This window comes from Mesoplodon densirostris, chromosome X (genome assembly GCF_025265405.1).
Source record: "Mesoplodon densirostris isolate mMesDen1 chromosome X, mMesDen1 primary haplotype, whole genome shotgun sequence".
In the NCBI taxonomy this organism is placed as follows: Eukaryota; Metazoa; Chordata; class Mammalia; order Artiodactyla; family Ziphiidae; genus Mesoplodon; species Mesoplodon densirostris.
Window position 1 is genome coordinate 5,016,922 of NC_082681.1, and position 19,700 is coordinate 5,036,621.

The 19,700-nt window shown below is 38.4% G+C and overlaps 1 protein-coding gene across 1 annotated transcript in view; it reads right to left on the reverse strand.

Annotated features, from left to right (window-relative positions):
* PASD1 (PAS domain containing repressor 1) overlaps positions 1 to 19,700 on the reverse strand; it is an 81,456-nt gene that overhangs the window by 52,386 nt on the left and 9,370 nt on the right. The window contains exons 4-9 of the mRNA XM_060087960.1: positions 15,142 to 15,293; positions 12,610 to 12,698; positions 10,381 to 10,470; positions 2,908 to 3,007; positions 2,374 to 2,484; positions 308 to 435 (exon numbers count right to left, since the gene is read on the reverse strand). Coding sequence (XP_059943943.1) covers positions 308 to 435; positions 2,374 to 2,484; positions 2,908 to 3,007; positions 10,381 to 10,470; positions 12,610 to 12,698; positions 15,142 to 15,293 — 670 coding nt within the window. The remainder of the gene's footprint in view (positions 1 to 307; positions 436 to 2,373; positions 2,485 to 2,907; positions 3,008 to 10,380; positions 10,471 to 12,609; positions 12,699 to 15,141; positions 15,294 to 19,700) is intronic.

A 19,700-nucleotide genomic window follows, 5' to 3' on the forward strand; every position in this document is an offset into this window, starting at 1 on the left:
CAAAATGGTCACTTCTTCTCTTACTATGTCCCAACCCGCAGCCCCTGTATACCTGTTTAATATTATATCAAAACCATTTGTCAATGAGTGTGCATCTCTTCTGGGTATGTCCAGATCTCCACTCAGATGTTCAACTTCTGAAACACAGGAGCTGATCTTTTCTCATTCACGTATCCTAACACAACCCTCTGCACACATCAGGTGCTTTAGCAGTGCCGTGCAGTGGCTGAGAGACCAAAGGGGACATGTCCCTTTAAAGGAAGCCCACATGGTCACAATGGGGGAGGCACACACACAACATACTCACCCTTAGAGTTTCAGTCCTGAGGATACAAACGGTCCCCACCAGATAAAACCGATCCTCCAAAGAAAGATTTGTGGCAGACGACTCACAGGACTGGTTGGGGAAGGAGCTAGAGAAGAGCACCAAAGGCTCTAAGGGAGACAAGAGACACACATGTGACAATCTAATAGAAAGGTGGGGCAATTACACAAGAGGATGGGCACCTACCGTATCAGTGTGCCATTTGCCAACCCACTGACAATTTTCAGAATTCTGAACCACCAGTTTTTTCTGTCTTCCTTCCCAGTCACCCTCCCCACCCTAGTCTCCACCAAAACATGAAGTAATTACTGAGAAATAATTGTGAGTTCAGGGTGATTGTCAGTCTTCTGTTCTTACCCTGTGAATGGACATTTCAGTCTCCAAAAAAGTTCAGCTCCCCTTCTTTACATAGACCATGTGGGTATCAAAAATGTGTGTATAATTTGTGTGTGTATATAGTCAAGTTTTTTTAAAGTTATTTGACCTTTGGTTTCCAAAGGCACGTGACAAAGATATCAGACAACCATGTGTGAGCTAATTTTCATTATTTATTTACCCATTCATTCATTTGTTAAATCTTTAGACCTCACTGGCAAAGAACTGAGTTAATTATATTCTTAGTTCATGGCATATTATGAACACAGATAAAATTCCCACTCTTGGTTTTACTTTTTTCTTCTCTCTGTCCCTTCCCCACCCACAGGTACCCACTGTCATCTACCACATTTAATATATAACTTTGTACAACATGTAGTCTGGTTCTATGTGCTATATGCTTTTACAATTTACAAAAGTGGCACTGTGCTATAGATCTCATCTGTTTGTCAATCAACAATACGGTTTTAAGGTCTAACCATGTTGTACTATGTATATCTAGAGTTCACTGCTTTTGACTACTACAAAGTTTTCCATATTGTATATTTCCCCAGATTTTACTTGTCCATTCCCCTAATGATGCACACCTAGGCTGTGCATCATTCCTCCCTCCTACCATGAACAACACTATGACATACATAGAACGTCCCCTTAGACACAGATCTCTCTGCAACTTCGCCTCTGCGATATTTCCACCCAGCGATAGGATTGCTGAGTTACAAGATAATTGACTTCAGTTAATTCTGTTTTCCAGGACGGCTTCATGAGTTTACATTCCTCTCGACACCGTATTAGTGTTTTCATTTCTCACATCCTCACCAATATTTGGTATTATTCACACTCCTAATTGTTTACATTTTGATGTGTGTACAGTGCTACTCATTGGTTTTTGAACTTTTCATTCTTTGCTTCCTAGTGAGTTGGAGCATCTTTTCACATATTTGTTGGGCTATTTACCTTTGATTCAAGCCCTTGATCTTTTAATGGCCCCAAATCAGTGTTTATGTTAACTTATCAGCTTGTGGTTCCTGAAACCTTAAAAATTACAAATTCAGATCCCATATCCACATGTAAGACACACAGATTTGGGTTTTGATTTCCTGTAAATGACACATTTTTTCCATTTAAACTCTGAGAGAGATAACAAGCTTACTCTTCCTCTAGGCCAGTGGACAGAATTTTACTGATCATTTTAAGTCTCTGGCTTTTATGTGTTGGTCCTTGAATGAGTGTTAGAACTCCAGACCCCAGCCAATGGAGCCGATGTATGATTTAAGACTCACTTAGGCCCAGCACAAAATCAGCTCCCTCTTATCACTGGGTCTTGTACTTTATCCTTTAATTTCTAGCACCCATGGATTTCCCTTTCTTTTAACACTGGCTATGCAATAAACTTCTAGATTGTGTTTTAACAATAATTTCCTTGTTTTTTGTAGAAGGAAAGAGCCATCCTTATCAGATCAGTCCACCATGTTACCATATAACCCCGCCTTGTAAATTCTGCTATTAATTTTTTAAAGTCTAATTAATGTCTGTGGTCCACCAAAACCTGTGATCATAGGAGTAGGAGAGAGTGTGAGAGTACCAATAGTAGAAAGCCATTTATATTACCAATGAAGGGCTGCATAATTCATGAACTTCATCTAGATAAGATTAAAAACTGTTTTGCTTACCACTAGAAATATCTTTTATACTCAGGATGAATTTCACATATTCATAAGCAGGGCTGCTACCATGTTCAGCACCTCCTCTTTTTAAATGACAGCAAAAATCAATATGTTTTTCTACTAAAAGAAAACAGATACAAAATGTGCTTACATTTGTACTTAACTATATTCTGCAGGATTCTTTCATATGATTATTGTCTTATTTAGACTAGATTTTACAAAAATATTTTTTTTCTTTTCATGAACATTACCACTTGCACAGTTATCTATGTTGTATCTGTAGAGTGGGGTATCAGCTAGAACATAATTTATAGAACACTAATACAATTATACAAAAGCTGAAATAATCAGGGTTCGTGATTAAGAACAAGATTTAATTTGTTATAAAGCAGAAACTAATATAAAAAAAAAGATTTAATAGAGGAGAGATTTTTTCATACTAGAAATATAATTTGTGAAATGTCTTTATTATTCCTCTAAGTGATTGGTATCTGTCTCTTAAAATCTAAGAACTTACTATTTGAAACAAACAGTCTGTACCTGAGTTTGACAAAGAAAGTTGGACAGCAATCTTTTGGGAGACTTCATTTTTCTCTTCATCAGGCAGAAGGCTTAATAATTTTTTACCCATGATGTCACCCTGAAGAGGGAAAGAGGGAATAAATTTTGTTATCTGTACTACTATATTTACTTCCTCTGTCTCCTTACTTAAGCTTATCATCTGGGAGGGAGATGCAAGAGGGAAGACATATGGGGACATATGTATATGTATAACTGATTCACTTTGTTATAAAGCAGAAACTGACACACCATTGTAAAGCAATTAGACTCTAATAAAGATGTTTTAAAAAGTAATAAATAAATAAGAAAATTAAAAAAAAAGCTTATCATCTGCCCCATGTCAGCCATCTTACAGTCAGACCTGTTAGACTTCTAAAGTGCCAATTCACATTACCCCATTCTATGACCATCACCACCTACCTTTCCAGTGTGCTCATGCAAGTACCCCACCTCTCCAACAACTATCCCACCCACTGAGACCTCCACTCCATTCGCATCCCATTTTCACTGAACATTATCTCCTTCAAATTGTCACATCCCTCCTTACCCAGTTCAGATGCCATAGTCAATCATTCTAATCACTGCCATGAGCTCTTATTTGCCTGGGGAAGTCCCACCTCTGCTTAATTTCAACTCTTCATCTACCCCGTACCTTCCCCCAAGCAACTGAATGTGTATGGAGAAAACCCCACACCCATACTGTGTATTATTTTAAATGGGCACTCAGCTCTGCCTAGAAATCATTCCACATTTCCCTAGATAATTCACTCTTCTACTCTTCAATATGACTATTTCTTGCCTTCTCCTCCTTCAAACCTGTGAAACCGCCCCTTCCCCTGCCACCCTCCTCATATTCAGCTGGGATCTCATTTCTTATTTCAATTAAAAACAAAGGGAGGGCTTCCCTGGTGGCGCAGTGGTTGGGAGTCCACCTGCCGATGCAGGGGACGCGGGTTCGTGCCCTGGTCCGGGAAGATCCCACATGGGCCCATGAGCCATGGCCGCTGAGCCTGCGCGTCTGGAGCCTGTGCTCCACAATGGGAGAGGCCACAACAGTGAGAGGCCCGCGTACCGCAAAAAAAAAAAAAAAAGAAAAAAAAAAGGGAGAAGGAAATGTCAATATCTCCCTGCACCAAATGTTACCGACCTATCTGCTCCTGTGGCCAGAGACCTGCTTTCTCTCCTATTGCACCAAATAAGCTTCTACCTAAGTCTAGTGCATTGTCCTTCATCCTCTGTTGACTATTCAAGGACATCATTTCAGAAATTCTCCCCCTACCCCCCACATCTTCAAGCTTTTCCTTTCTGCTGGGTCTTTCCCTTAGCACACAAATGCTAAATCAGAGATGCTATAATATGTCATCTTTTTTTAAATTTTTTTATTAGTTTCTGCTTTATAACAAAGTGAATCAGTCATACATATACATCTGTTCCCACATCCCTTCCCTCATGCATCTCCCTCCCTCCCACCCTCCCCATCCCACCCCTCCAGGCGGTCACAAAGCACCGAGCAAAACAGGAACAACACAAAAATCCAAAATCTTCCTTGACACTACATCCTCTCCTCCATCTCTAACTACTTTTCTGGTCCACTTTAGAACAAAAATCATTGAAAGGAACTATACTTGCTGTCTCTCATTTCTTCACCTCTCACTCTCCCTTAAAACCACACTAGTCAGATTTTTACCCTAACCACTTCACTGTTCTGGTTACCAATGATGTCATATTGCCAAATTCAATAGTCGATTTTAACCCTCATCTTGCCTAACATCTCAGCATTTGATACAACTGACCTCTCCTTCATGCTTGAAATACTTTGTTTACTTGGCTTCCAGGACACCATACACATATGGATATCCTTCTGCTTCAAAGGCTACTCCTTCACAGTTTCTTTGCTAGATCTTTCTCCTCTTCCTGGCCACTTGGCACAAGAGTGCTCAGAGCCTGGTCACTGGACCTCTTCTCTTACTATCCTGTCTCTTGTGGTGTCCTTCCAGTTCCACCTCATCAAATACCATCTAACTGTTAATGACTACCAACTTCTCACCTCCAGTCCAGACTTCTCCCTGAACTCACCTTGATAACTAAACTTGGATGTCTGATAGGATTTCAATTTTAAGACATCCAAAATAGGGCTTCCCTGCTGGCACAGTGGTTAAGAGTCCACCTGACAATGCAGGGGACACGGGTTCGATCCCTGGTCTGGGAAGATCCCACATGCTGCGGAGCAACTAAGCCTGTGCACCACAACTACTGAGCCTGCGCTCTAGAGCCCATGAGCCACAACTACTGAAGCCCACGCGACTAGAGCCTGTGCTCTGCAACAAGAGAAGCCACTGCAATGAGAAGCCCGTGCACTGCAATGAAGAGTAGCTCCCTTTCGCCGCCACTAGAGAAAGCCTGCGCACAGCAACAAAGACCCAATGCAGCCAAAAATAAAATAAATTTTAAAAAATAAAATAAAAATAAAAAGACATCCAAAACAAGTGCACCAGATATTTTCCCCTCACAAACATGCTCTTCTCTCAATCTTCCCCAATTCAGTAAATGGCACCACCATTTACCCACATGCTTGTCCTTTACTTGCCTTTTTTCTCTCAAGCCCCAAATGCAGTCCATCAGCAAACTCTGTTGGTTCTACCTTCAAAATACATATAGAATCGGTCCACTTCTCAGCACTTGGTTTAAGCCATCATTCTTATCCTGGATCCTGCAATAGCCTTCAGTGGTCTCCCTGCATCTATCTTTGCCACACCCTTGCTCCCACTCCATTCTCCACAGAGCAGCTAGAGTCATCAATTTAAAACTTAAGTCAGATCAAGTTATTCCTCTGCTCAACATTTTCCACTGGCTACCCAAGTGATTCAGAGTGAAAGACAAAGTATACTTCCAACGTCCTTGACAGCTCTATGCTCTGGCTCTTTGCTGCCTATTGACCTTAGCCTCTCCTACTCTCCCTCTTGCTCACTGCATTCCAAGTACACTGAACTCCTTGCTCATGTTCAAATACAGCAAGCAAACAGTCATCCTGGGGCCCTTAAGCTTGCTCTTCATTCAATGTGAAACACTCTTTCCCAGATATTTGCAATGACTTTCTCCCTTACTTCATTCAAGTCTCTACTCAAAAGTATTTTAAATAGCATCAATTCCCTGACATTATCTTCCTGCCTTTTTTTCATACCACTTATCATTACCTGACATCATAGTCACATGTATATGTTTACCTATTTATTATCTGTCTCCCACAATAAAATGTAAGTTGCATTAGAACAGAGACTTTGGCCGTCTTATTCACTGCTACATCCTCAACACCTAGAACACAGCTTGGCACAAGTGAGCACCCAATAAATATTAGTTGAATGGGTGAATAATACTGTACCACGTAGTTGAAGTGTGGTGACACATGAATAAACTGAATATCAGCCTTTAAGTAATGAGTTTTTAATATGATAGGAACAAAATAATAAACAAAGTACTCTTTGTAGCTTAATTATGGCTTTGGTTGATGAACCACAAATTCAAATGATTTTTAATTGATTAATATTAATAATCTACAGTCAAAATACACAAATATATTTTTATGGCCCATTTGTAGAAGCCAGCCTACGAGTTGGCCAACGCTCAAATTAGCAGATGGATCCTGTCTCAATCAAGAGAAGTCTTGGCTCAATTCAGGGCAGAAATGTAACCCTAATTTAGCAAAGAAAACATGAAATTAATAGTCAATAGATTTTTTTTCTTGGCCACACCACACAGCACGTGGGATCTTAGTTCCCCGACCAGGGATTGAACCCTTGTCCCCTATAGTGGAAGCATGGAGTCTTAACCACTGGACTGCCAGGGAAGTGCCAGGCAACAGATTTTGACAATGAAAGTCACATAGTAAGAAACTGACTTCCCGAAAAAGGTATTTTTCATTCAACTTTTAACTTTTTCAATAAAAATGCTTTTATTGATTTAGTTATAAAAAATACACTTTAGGTACCAAACCAAGTTATCTCTGGTCAGTGGAGACCACTCATTTATTCCTTCACCTAACACTTGATTAACAACTGCTTCATGCCAGAACATTATGCTAGGTGTGCTCACACGAACTAGCTCACCTAATCTCCTGTGAGAGGAAGAATTCTCCTCTATTGAATTCATGACAAAACGAAGGCTTGTCCGATTATTGAGAGGTCACAAGTTCAGAGATGAGATTCACACCCAGCTCCATCTAATTCCATATCCATTGTTCCTTCCACTACAACATAGCTACCTTGAATCCAATTTGCACCAAGAGCAGCCAATTTGCTACTGGGCCAGTTTCTGCATTTTGGACATTCTACATGAATTAATTTATTATTTTTTTGCTGAAACTTATGAGAGTTTTAAAAAATGAACCTGACATGTTCATTCTAATTTCAATGAACGCATAGTTCAGAGGGCAGACAACACATGCGCAGACAATTCTGATGCAAAGTATAAAATAATACCTTAACAAGAGGTACAAAATGCTTGGGAAAATGTGGTGCCAGATTTCAGACATAAGTGTAATACCACGATGATGATAACAGCCATCATTTCAGTCATGGTGTGTTTTGTAACGTCATAATTTGGACTCCTCCCATCTTTTGGTCACACCCCCTATCCAATCCATCTGCAAAACTTATTTCACCTACAAAACACTGACTACTTCCACATCCACCTTAATGCAATCCATCACCATCTATTGCCTGGACTATTGTAACAGCTTTCCAAGTGACTTCCCACTTCCATGCCTACCCCCATAGCCTATTCTTTTTTTTTTGTTTTTTTTTTGTGGTACACGGGCCTCTCACTGCTGTGGCCTCTCCCATTGCGGAGCACAGGCTCCGGAAGCGCAGGCTCAGCGGCCATGGCTCATGGGCCCAGCCGCTCCGCGGCATGTGGGATCTTCCCGGACCGGGGCACGAACCTGTGTTCCCTGCATCGGCAGGCGGACTCTCAACCACTGCGCCACCAGGGAAGCCCCATAGCCTATTCTTAATACAAGACCCAGAGTGATCCTGATAAAACAAGTTCAGATCATTTCCTGCATCTGCTCCGAATAGTATCCTCCCATCTCAGAGGAAAAGGCAAATGGCCCTAAACAAGGTGGACCTCTGTTACTGCTCTGACCCCATCACCTCCTACCACTTTACTTTTTACTCACAGCACTCCCGTCCCAGTGGCCTCTTTACCATAGCTTTTCACACCAAGTAGACTTCTCACTTGCGTTTGTTTCTACTTGAAACACACTTATCTGCATGACTCACATACTCACTCCATTCAAGTATCTGTCTAAATGTCACCTGATCAATGACACTAACCACACCATTTGTAATATCCCACCTCCGGTCACTCTCTAAGTAATACTGTCCCCTATTGACAGATGAGAAACTAAAGCTCCTGTCGTTAGTGAGTGAGAGTTAAATTTTAATCTCCAGATTATTTGACTCCAAAGACCAAGTTCTTTCCACCTCACCATCCTATTGGCTTAGAGTTGCCCATCAGACAGAGGTTCCTTGATTTTTAATGAAACTGTAGATTCCTGGAGCCAGGCAGATACTCTAGAAATGGTTTGGTTTGCATATAAATATAAGATGGGTGACTTATAAAATGAAATTTTTAGTCAAAGCCTGGGAAAAATTGCATGTTGTTAAAAATTACAAGTTAGGATTTAATGAGGAAAAGTGTGAAATTGTGCCTCAGGTATAGTCCTTTTCAACCCTGTTTTAAAAGAATATATAAATTCATTCCCATTTAATGCCTTACTTACAGATGTATCAATAATAGTTATAGCTTTATTTTTAAGTACACCAGTCTCAGGTTATCAAGTCCATGGTTTAAGATTAACAGTTCAAACCCATGTCCCAGACACCTCTACCTTAGGATGACTGTGTGTGTGTGTCTGTGTGTCTGTGTGTTACTTCAAATGTTGAAGGGTGGAAGAGTCTCTTAAGAGTGAAAACTCTGAACCAAAATACATAAAGAATCAAGGAAAATGATATAACTAACACCATTGCTGTGAAAAATCTTCATGTGTGGATCCTCAGAGAAAAGTCACCAGTCTCAGTCAATGGTCAGTTTGGTTTAAATAATGTCAAATACCTCAAGAATTTGGGTAGTTTTGTGGTCTTCACTATAACAACATTTAATGTGTAATGGATTATACTACTACATTCTTTCATTTAATGTGCATTTAATAAGACCATTCTCCTATGATATAACTCCTCTGAGGTCCAATGCAATGAATATCTCTAATATTTGCATTTTATTCAGCTGTTTTGGTATTCTATAAATATAAGCTGAATTTGGAAATCCAAACTGCTTTCTAAAAGAAAGGAAGAGAATGAGAAATGAAGAAATGGACCTTAGTATCTTTAAATAAAAAGAAAAGAGCAGAAAAGCTCTCTGAGTTTCCAAGTGGGCCATAGAACATGCTGGCTGGAACAGCATAACTAGTGGGATAAGCTCCTAATCCTCTTCTAACTTAACTAAATAATAATTAAACAAAACTTCTATTCATTTACGTGTTTCAAACTTGAGTGCTATAGATCTGTGTGTGGGTCAAGTTCTTAAGACAACTCTGTGGAATGAGAAATATGCAATGAAAGCAACAATCCAGATACGTTTAACACAACCAGCCAAGTGACAGAGATTCAAGAGTAGTGGTGGTGGATGTACTCTACACAGCCCCTCTTCACACACAGGCATGCATGCAATATGAAGGTATGCAGTACTTTCATGTTTAAGTGATATATCTGGTAGGTGTCCAGCCTGAAGATCCAGAAAAATTTTAGGAAGTCATATATTCTAAGTCAATGGTGCTAGGAAGATACAGAAAGCTTTCCTGAGAGGGATATAGTGACACCAAAGGGCTCAGGAATGAGTGACTAATTTGAACATCAGAGACTCTGACTATAACTCATGTGTAGGTCTCTCCAGCAATATTTACAACATTGCTAAAGTAGGCAATCATTTCTAAATTTTTTCCAAATGAGATCCGGGTTTGTTCTTCAATATAAAGAAACAAAAAGCAAATCAGACCTGGAAATGGATGTCATGAGCCAGCATGACCAAATCATGACATTCATTGTTTAATTAGTATGTGGTGGACTCAAGAAATGTACAAAATCAAACACATCCATCTTGTGAGGGCTGTCTTGCAAAGTAGTCACCATGGGAATTATCCCGAGTCTTCTTTGGAGCTCTCCTTCAGGGGCAGTTTACAAACCACACACCAATGCACACACACCGTTTCACTACCTTATATCAGAGTTTGTTTTCATAGCTTTAAAACTGAAACCAATGGAGAGGACAGTAAAACAGGTGCACGTTTTGACAACACTGAGAATGTCTTCTCTGATGAGTTATACGCTGCTGAAAACAAATAATGAACCCCTAAACGACAAAGCGAATGATCCTTTCCCAAAAGCTGGGAGAACTTACTGGTAAATGGCCAAGGAGAGAAGAGATGTTGTCAGTCACGAAAATTATCACTCCATCTGTGCTCACTATTATCATAAAGCCATCTAATGACTAATGAAGAGAGAATAATAATGTAATTAAATAGTGGAACAATAATAAAATGATAGCTTTATTTCTAAATGCATAAATAATTATGATCACACACTGAAAGTGTATTGTGGTCCTTAAATATCAATAAAGCAGGCACAGACTTAATTAAAATTCCATTATTCTGCCTCCTACACAGAATCTACTTAACCTTAAGCATGAGATGTTTATCAAATGATGTGTCACTTAAGACAAATTTCAATGTATAACCAATTAACACAAAACTCTCCAACACAAGCTATGAAGATTCATTTCCGTGTGTAGGTTGTTTCATATTTAATTCAAAATTAATTTTAAAAACTGTACGGCTATTTTGGAGGGCATTTTCGTTTGTGGTTAGTTTAGTCATCTATTTATAAATATGGGTATTGTCATCACTTCCCTACTATATAAAGGATTAGATATCCAGACAAATGCCTCCTGGTAGAGAATACCTAAAATGATGATTAAAATATATTAAAACTTGTATTTCAAAACAGGGCCAAGCTTATGGTAAAGTAAGGGAAATGATCTGACATCAGAAATGACTAGAACATGAGAATTAGAGGTAAGGGGATATCAGAGCTTGCATATGCCTTGGGAATATCTACACAACACTGATGGCATAGAGCTGGGGGGACAGAAAGCAAAGCTTGGGCCCGCACAAGGTCGGGGGTGAAATCAGAAACTCCTGCATAAAGCCAGGCCTCCCAAAGGGTAACACTCTCAGCAGACAAAATAGAAAGATCTTATCCGGCAAAGGAAGCCAGGGGATTCACAACCTGCCCATCCTGCCTCAGCTTCCACTCAGACTAGAAAAGGAAAAGAAAAACGAGTGTTATCTGGGAATTACAAACAGAAGCCTACACTCACACAGATTCGGAGCTGGAATTCACAAACTACCTGTGTAGCCCTCAACACTCCAAGCCTATTATTTACTTTCACATGGTCCTGACCCCAGATATCTAGTAAAAAGAAGTTGAAATCATCTCTAGAGAATGATTTTAAAGCCCTCAAAGAATTCATGCAGATAAATTCCCAAATAACATGAGATTGCAATGAATGATTAACAACCAGGAAAAAATGAAACATCGTGAACAAGAGGCAGTATAAATAATAAAATGCAGAATCAGATTTTAAATGTGCAGATACTGGAAATATCACGGATATACTATAAAATAAGCATGTTTAATATGCTTAAATAAATTTTAAAAGGGTATTGAAAATATAATGAAGGAGGAAGACTCATAACTGACTAGGCAGATGTGAAAAATAAACAAAATGTCTAGAAATAATATCATCAAAATAAAAACTCAATATGTAGGTTAAATAGCAAGTTAGAACATAGCTGGAAAGACAATTTTTGAACTGGAAGACACAGCTGAAGAAGTGACTCAGACTGCAACACAAGGAGACAAAGGGATGGAAAATAAGAGAAATTAAATGACACAGAGAAGAGAGTGAAAAAGTGAACTAGACATTTCACACATGTTCCCTTTATTCTCATGACAACTCTGTGAAACAGAGATATTTTACAGAGAAAGAAATCAAGTTATCTTAGTAATAGTAATTCTCTCAAGGATGCATAACGAGTAAGCGATAAAGGCACAATTCATATCCCTGTCTGTCTCACTCAAAAGAAAGACCATGGTCATTCGGGCTTTAGTTTGTGGCCTTTGAACTCAGTGAAACTTACCAGTTCCATTGGAGATAGAAACCATGAACATGTTTCCTCATGTCACTGAGGAAAAAAATAAGGACTTAAAAGCCTTATTCAGTAGAGTCTAGCAACCTGTGTTGAATGACTCTACCAGATAATTACTTAACTTGCCACTAAGCTATAGAAAGAGTTTTTCATTTGTGTTGTCACTCAAGATCAGTGGGTTCATTTGGCATAAGAAGCATCTGGGCAGTGTGTTAGACATGAAGTCTCCTGGCCCTACCAGGATTGAGATTCCAATTCAGACAGTTTAAGGTGGGTCCCAGGAACCTGTATTTTTACCAAGCTCCCTAGGTAATTCTGAATGCATGGTCTCCTATCCACACTTTGAAAAACCACTATTCTTTATCTTCTATTGCACGTATTCTACATATGAAGTAATCAAAGAACAAACTCCCTCTTACTTGTAGCACCACCTGGTTGAACTCTTCATAGCTAGGAAGTGATGGAATCCAATTAGATTTCTCTCTAGAGGCTTCTGGATTGACTTTGCCTTTTTAGAAAAAGGAAGAAAGGATAAAAAACTGTCACATTAAAATGATTAGCTTATGGGTGTTAGATTTTTCAAAGTTATAATTAATTTTATGGAAACGACTCTCATGAGAAAATGCTGAGTGCTAATGAAGGACCTGAAGTAGACTAACTAATTGCTTATAAATTATCATAAACAAAGAAGTGTTCAGAATTGAAAAAGACCTTGAAGATCATCCACCTGAATTTCTACTCATCTACATGATGACCTCTCTAACAACATTATGATTTTCAACCCCCAATTCTTTTCTTTTCTTGACTTCTTTAAGTCTTCGGAATTCTATCAAAACCCAGTATTCATAATAAACCAGATAAGGTACAGGCTGTGTCGAATGCTCTAGGTGTATTCAGACATCTAAAATCTCCTCAATCCGTAGCGAAAATAAGGAATTCCATGATTTAGTTTCATCGAATTAAGCTTTAGCAAGGCCCCTTAACTAGAAAATCTTTAAGTCATATCTTGTAACTCTCCAAAGCTGCTGACAATGTTCTATCTCTCACACAACCTTCTCCATTCTTCAATGTTTTCTGGTTTTCCCAATGAGCAGTGTTCCGGCTCCTGTGCTCATTCAGAGACTTTGCTATCAACATCTGCCCCTCTCCACCTCCCCCAATCCCACCCACACCCCTAACTTCAGTAACTCAGGGACCTCACTAAACACAGCCCTCCAGTCTCCAGTTATTTTAATGTATGTCAATAAACGTTCGTTTCTTCTCCTCACAAAAATGTTAGAGACCTGGGACCAAAAAAGCATCTCAGACAGAGGAAGCAGTAAGTACAAAGGGAGATAGGAGGTCAAAGGGGCTACGGTAGGGTGACCAAGGGATAGAGCAGTAGGAAATTAAGTCTGAGAGATGGGCAGGACCAGATTATGTAGGGTACATGGTATGGAGTTGGCAATATTCTGAGTGGAACAGGACGTGCTTTTAAGCAAGAGAGTGACGTATGTTTTTAAAAGGTCACTATGGTTGTTTGTGAAAAATAGGTCAAATTGGGGAACAAGAGTAGAAGCAAGGGAGTCTCGCTGGAAAGCTTCTCTGAAAGGAACAGATGATGATGGCCTGGATTAGGTTGGTACACCAAGGCTATGGAAGTGGGCAGAGTGAATGGATTTGAGATATATTTTAGAGGTAAAGCCAAAAGGATTTGCTGATGGATTGGTTGAGGGGGTGGAGGACACAAGAATGACATCTACATTTTTATCTTGAGCAGCTAGAAGAATGGTAGTACCTGTTACTGAAATTGGGAGAACCAAGGCTGGGGGTGTGAGAGGTAATGGAGTGGAGAGGAATCAAGAGGTCCTGAAAAGCCATATTAACTTTCCTGTTAGATATCCAAGCAAAGAAGTCACAGAGGAAACTCTCTTGCTGATTTAATAATGAGTATGATTCTCAAGTATGGAGCTCAGGGAGGAGGTCAGTGCTACAGATAGATTTAAAAAGTGGGGGGGCACTGACATCCAGGTAGCCCTTCGAATTAAGGGGCTGGAAAATGAGTGTAGATATTGAAGAGAAAAGGTCCTAGGACTGAGCCCTGGGGCACATCAATGATTAGAAGTTGAAGAGGGAAATAGGGGATGCAAAAGAGAGAGAGAGAGAGACAGAGACAGAGAAAGAGAGAGAAGGAATGGCCAATGAGTTAGGAGAGAAACCAGAATCAAGTTATGCAGTTATCCTGGAAGCCAAGAGAAAAATGCTTCAAGAAGGAGGGAGTGGTCACCTGTCCAATGTTTTTGAAATATCAGGAAAGATGAGGACAGTTAAGGGACCAAAGAATTCAGCAATGTGGAGGCCACTGCTATTCCTGACAAAAGTAGTTGTCCTGGACTGGTGGGAGCTCCAGCCTCAGTGAAGTGGGTTGAGGAAAGAATGGGCGTGAGGAAGTGGACACAGGGTCTATACAATCACTTCAAAAAGCTCTGCTGTGAAGACGGCACAAAAATAAGGCAACAGCTGAAGGTATCATCTGGTCAAGAAAACATTTTTTTAGGTAAGAGCTCTTTACAGCATGGTTACATGCTATGGGTATAACCTGCTCAGATGTTTTGAGTTAAATCTACTTAAATATTACAGGTACTGTTTGACACCCTTGGGGTCCTGTTTCCCTTCGAAAAATTTATCATATGCCTTCAAGTGCCTAAGATACAGAAATTTGCATTGTTATTGCCCAGAATACTTCTACTAATTCTCATTTCCTTTTTCTACTTTTGCATGAACCTCAATAATATTTTCAGCATTGACTATAACAAACTTATGAACAGAGAGAAAATAAATAGCCATGTATCAGAAGGTGCCTCAGGAGATCATCTCGTCATTAATCCCTCCTGGAGATGTTTGAGGTAAAGGGAGAGACCCAGCTGTCCCACCCACAGCTATAAGGATGGGTCGGGGTGCTCAGTTCCAACCTCTCTTCTTCTGTGAAAGGGCAGCAGCACTCTGCGATGTTTTAGCTTTGCCTCCTTTCACAGGATAACCATGACTTTGCAGCATAGCACGCAGTGCTGTGAAGATCCTGACGGAGTCCTTCGCTTTATTTTCAGATACATCAGGTGCATCCCTAATTGACAAAACAACAATCAAGGTTATTAATAATAAGGGTAGGGCTAGGAATTCAGATGATGGATAATGGATGGGGAGAAATAAGAAGAGAGAAAGGGAGATGTTAATGTCAACATCTGAGCAAAAATCTGGTCCCTTGATAACTCATAGAACAACAAAAACTGTCAATATTAAAATAAGAAAATGAAAGCCAATCTCATCTCCCTCAGACTGTGAGGTCCTTGAGGGTATCTGTCTCCATGTCTCCCATACCAAAGCCCACACAGTGTCTGGCACAGTGGCCTATGAATTATATAAAATAAATCCAAAATAATTTGAATGTAATGGTGGGCCTTTGTTCCACCATACATTCTTACCTGCTTTTTCAAGAGTACCTCTGATTAAATACAATTGTTTCTAAATGATCTATAATTATTCAAGAGGCTCTCTAAAAGCCAATGATCCTTCTCAGAGAGAAGGCTGAGCAATGAAATGCTAATTGAGATTTTATTTTTTACCTTTAAAAAAACACAGACCATTCTGAAAAATTCTGACCAAAACTTTTTGATCAGTAGACTGGAATTTACTTTAGATTCTCGAACTGGAAAAATACGGTAATTTATCTTCTCAAATGTAAATGAATTTCAACTCTAGGCAAGCCAAGGCCCCCAAACAGGTTTCTCAACCGATCAGGGACTATAAACCATTTATTCAGTGTCAGCTCTGGGCAGCCACTGTTCAAGGCATGGAGGACACAGTTTGATAAGGGAGGCTGTCAGGACATAGGTAGTGTACACAGTATTATAATAGAGTTGGGGCTGGGGTTATGGAACACCCGCCAGACAGTCAGGTTTCCCCAAGGAAGGAGAATTTTGCTAGATGTGAAATAGGAACGGAGGGCAGGGGAGAGGGCTTTGATGGAAATATCAGTCAGTTAGGAATTCATACCTCTTCTTTTTCTTTTTCCCATCCTCATCCATTATTCAGTGCTGTAACAAAGAATTCTGAAATCAAGGTGGAGCCACATTTTACTAAGAAATCAGTCTATGATGAATCACATAAAGCAATAAGACTAATCAAAATTCTCAATTGCATAGCACCTTTCCCTCAAGGAATGCCTACTTCTTTTAAAGATAGAATTTCACTAAATACCAATAACCTTCTCATACGTTATGTAGATGTTGAAGACTTGCTTTATTGTGTGATCCTCGATGAATGTCTGTCACAATAACATTACAAATGAATATATTTGAAAAAGTTACAAAAACACTCTGTGAAGCTACATAACTTAATCCCAAAGTCAAGTATTTGTAGGTTTAATTGCATACCCTTAGATTCCTTTAACTTCCACTGATTCCAAGAACACAGTGAAACAAAGACAGATGTACGTTGAAAGCTTCAGATCTAGCTACAATATCATGTCACAATAGACAAAAATCTGCATTTATCGTTGATATCACAGAAATCCTTGGCATATAAAAATGACCTTGAAATCACCACAGTCCTCTCCTTTGGATTGTATAATTAGACTCGCACATCACCTCAAGGTCAAAACCTCAAGGTAGAAGCCAATGACATTCAAATACATGTGTGTTAAATAAGAAGGAACCCTTAAAACATAGCAAACATCTTTAAATGCTCGCAAGGAAGTAAGAGAAAGCTCAGGGGTCAAACACTGGGAAGATCCTGAGAACAAGCTGGTTAGTACACCAACCTGTGATGCTGTGGGGATGGGGAAGCATAGCTATGCAACAGGGGAGCTTGGGCATTAAATGCCCTCTTTGGTGAAGGAGAATCCAAGCAGGGAATTGAAACTAAAACTTACCACCCCCTCCCTAGGTATAGCCCAGACTCCCAGGGGCTACAATTTCATTTAAAGAATTGTCCCACCAACAAAGGAAGAAAACAAGGAAGTTTGTCTGTCTCAGCATATTCTCGGGGTGGGAAAAAATGGGGTGTTATTAGACTGGGTAAACCTCAGGGTTCCAGGAGAAGCAAAGACAAACCCATTCCGGAGGGAGACTCTCTAAAGCCAGGTTCCACAGAACTTCCACAGATAAGGCACCGGCTGAAGATGAGCTCACCATCCAAAATTAGAAAATACATAAGAAAACAATCTACCAAGGGAGAAATTAGGAGTTTGGGATTAACATATATGCATTACTATATATAAAATAGATAGCCCAAAGGGACCTACTATATAGCACAGGGAACGATACTCAATATTTTGGAATAACCTATAAGGAAAATGAATCTGAGAAGTGTGTATATATATATATATATATATATATATATATATATATATATATATATATATAAACTGAGTCACTTTGTTGTACACCTGAAACTAACACAGCATTGTAAATCAACCATACTTCAATAAAAAATAAAATAAAATAAAGAAACCAATCTACCATATGCTAGAATTAGGACACACACATATACTCCCTTCCCCTCCAGCAGTATGAGACCTCCAAGAACTTCAGATAATTAAAATATCTGAAAGCCATTATAAAATAATTGTTTAAAAATATTTAAAACAAAATAGATGGTACTGAAAATATGGGAAAAGACCAGGTAGACGTAAAAAAGAATAAAAGAGAAATTCTGTAAAGACATGTTCAATGAAATTAATTTCAAAAGGATGGATTAAGCAATATATTAAGACAAACCAGATGAGAAAATTAGTCAGTGAAATACAGATATGAGGAAATTTACCATATTGCCTTTACAGAGAGATAATGAAATGGAAAATATGAAACAAGAGGTTATGAAACATGAAGGACAGAATAGAAAGGCCTAATATATCTAATAGGAGTTCCATATGAAAAGACTAGTAAGAATGGGAGACAGGCAGTAAAGAGCCAATAGCTGAAATTTTTCCAGAATGTAAAATGTGACCCAATTTGGATAAACTAAAATAAAACCACATTTAGAAACATCATAGCAAAATTTCAGAACACGAAAGACAGACAGCTAGGCCATTCTAGGCAATAAAACAGATTAATACCAAAGAATAGTATCATACAGACCATCTGCTCTGGCCCTAATGCAATTGCATTACACATCAAGAATAAAAAGATAATATAAAATGCTCTACACTTGAATACTTAAAACAATAGCAATGACAACAACATTTCCTAAATAGCTTTAGAAATCAGAAAATATTCAGAAATGAAGATCTGCAAGAATACTACATATTAAAACCTCTAAAATGCACCTAAAGCAGTACCAAGGAATTTATACGCATGAATGCTTATCAGAAAATAAAAATAAAAGTAAATGAGCTAAACAGTCATCAAAACAAATTGTAAAAATAAGGGTAAAGCTAAAGAAAGGAGAAGCAAGGAAATAATAAACATAGGACCAAAAAATGATGCAATAAAAAATAATAGATTTTTAAAATATGTTTCTAAAATAAAATTTTCAAAAAACATTGTTATAACCAGATCAAAAAATAAGGGAGAAGATACATTTTGGAATGAAAAATGCATACCTATGAATAAGAGAGATGGTAAAAGCAGTATTATCAACTCTGTGCCCACACATTTGAAAACAGAGACAGAATGGAGTTTTTCCTAGAAAAAAATGTATTTTACCCAAACCTATTTAATAATACAAAGAAAATTTGAATAAATCCTATAAATGGAAAGAAATTCAGTAATTAAAAATTTATCCACAGAATAATAACCTAACCAAACTCGAACAAAACAGCCCCAATGTTTTCACAAATGGATGCTTCCAAATATTTAAATAACAGGTATCTCCTATTACATGCAAATTATGCCAGAAAACAGATAAAGAGGGAAGCCACCCACCCAACTCATTTTATACTGCTAGTATATTCTTTATACCAGACCAGAAAAGGGAAGCTGGGAAGGGAAAATGGGAAAAAGGGAAAATGTTATAAGCCAATTTTATTTGTGATTCATATTCAAAATTCTAAATAAAATTATCAAACCCAAATCAGCATAGTATTTAAAAATTTGGGCTAATTCCAGAAATACCAGGATAATCTCACATTAGAAAAAATATAATTCAACGTATCAGACAAAAAGAGAAAAAGAATGTGATCACCTCAGTAGATGCAGAAAATGCATTTGATATAATTCAACATACATATATGACTTTAAAAAATATTCTTAACAGATTAGGTATAGACAGGAACTTTCTTAACCCGGTAAAGGGAATCAACTAAAAACATACTTAAAGGTGGAACATTAAAGATTTCTTTACATTCAGGAAAAAAAAACAAGAGTGGTTGCTAAAATATTTAATATATAGTGCTGAAGGTACAAACGAATGCATTAATATAAAAAAATAAAGTGAATTACTCTTGGAAAGGAAAAATAAAACCGTCCTCAGTCATGAATACTATAATTATCTACATAGAAAATCCAAGAGATTCTGCAATTTACTAGAAATA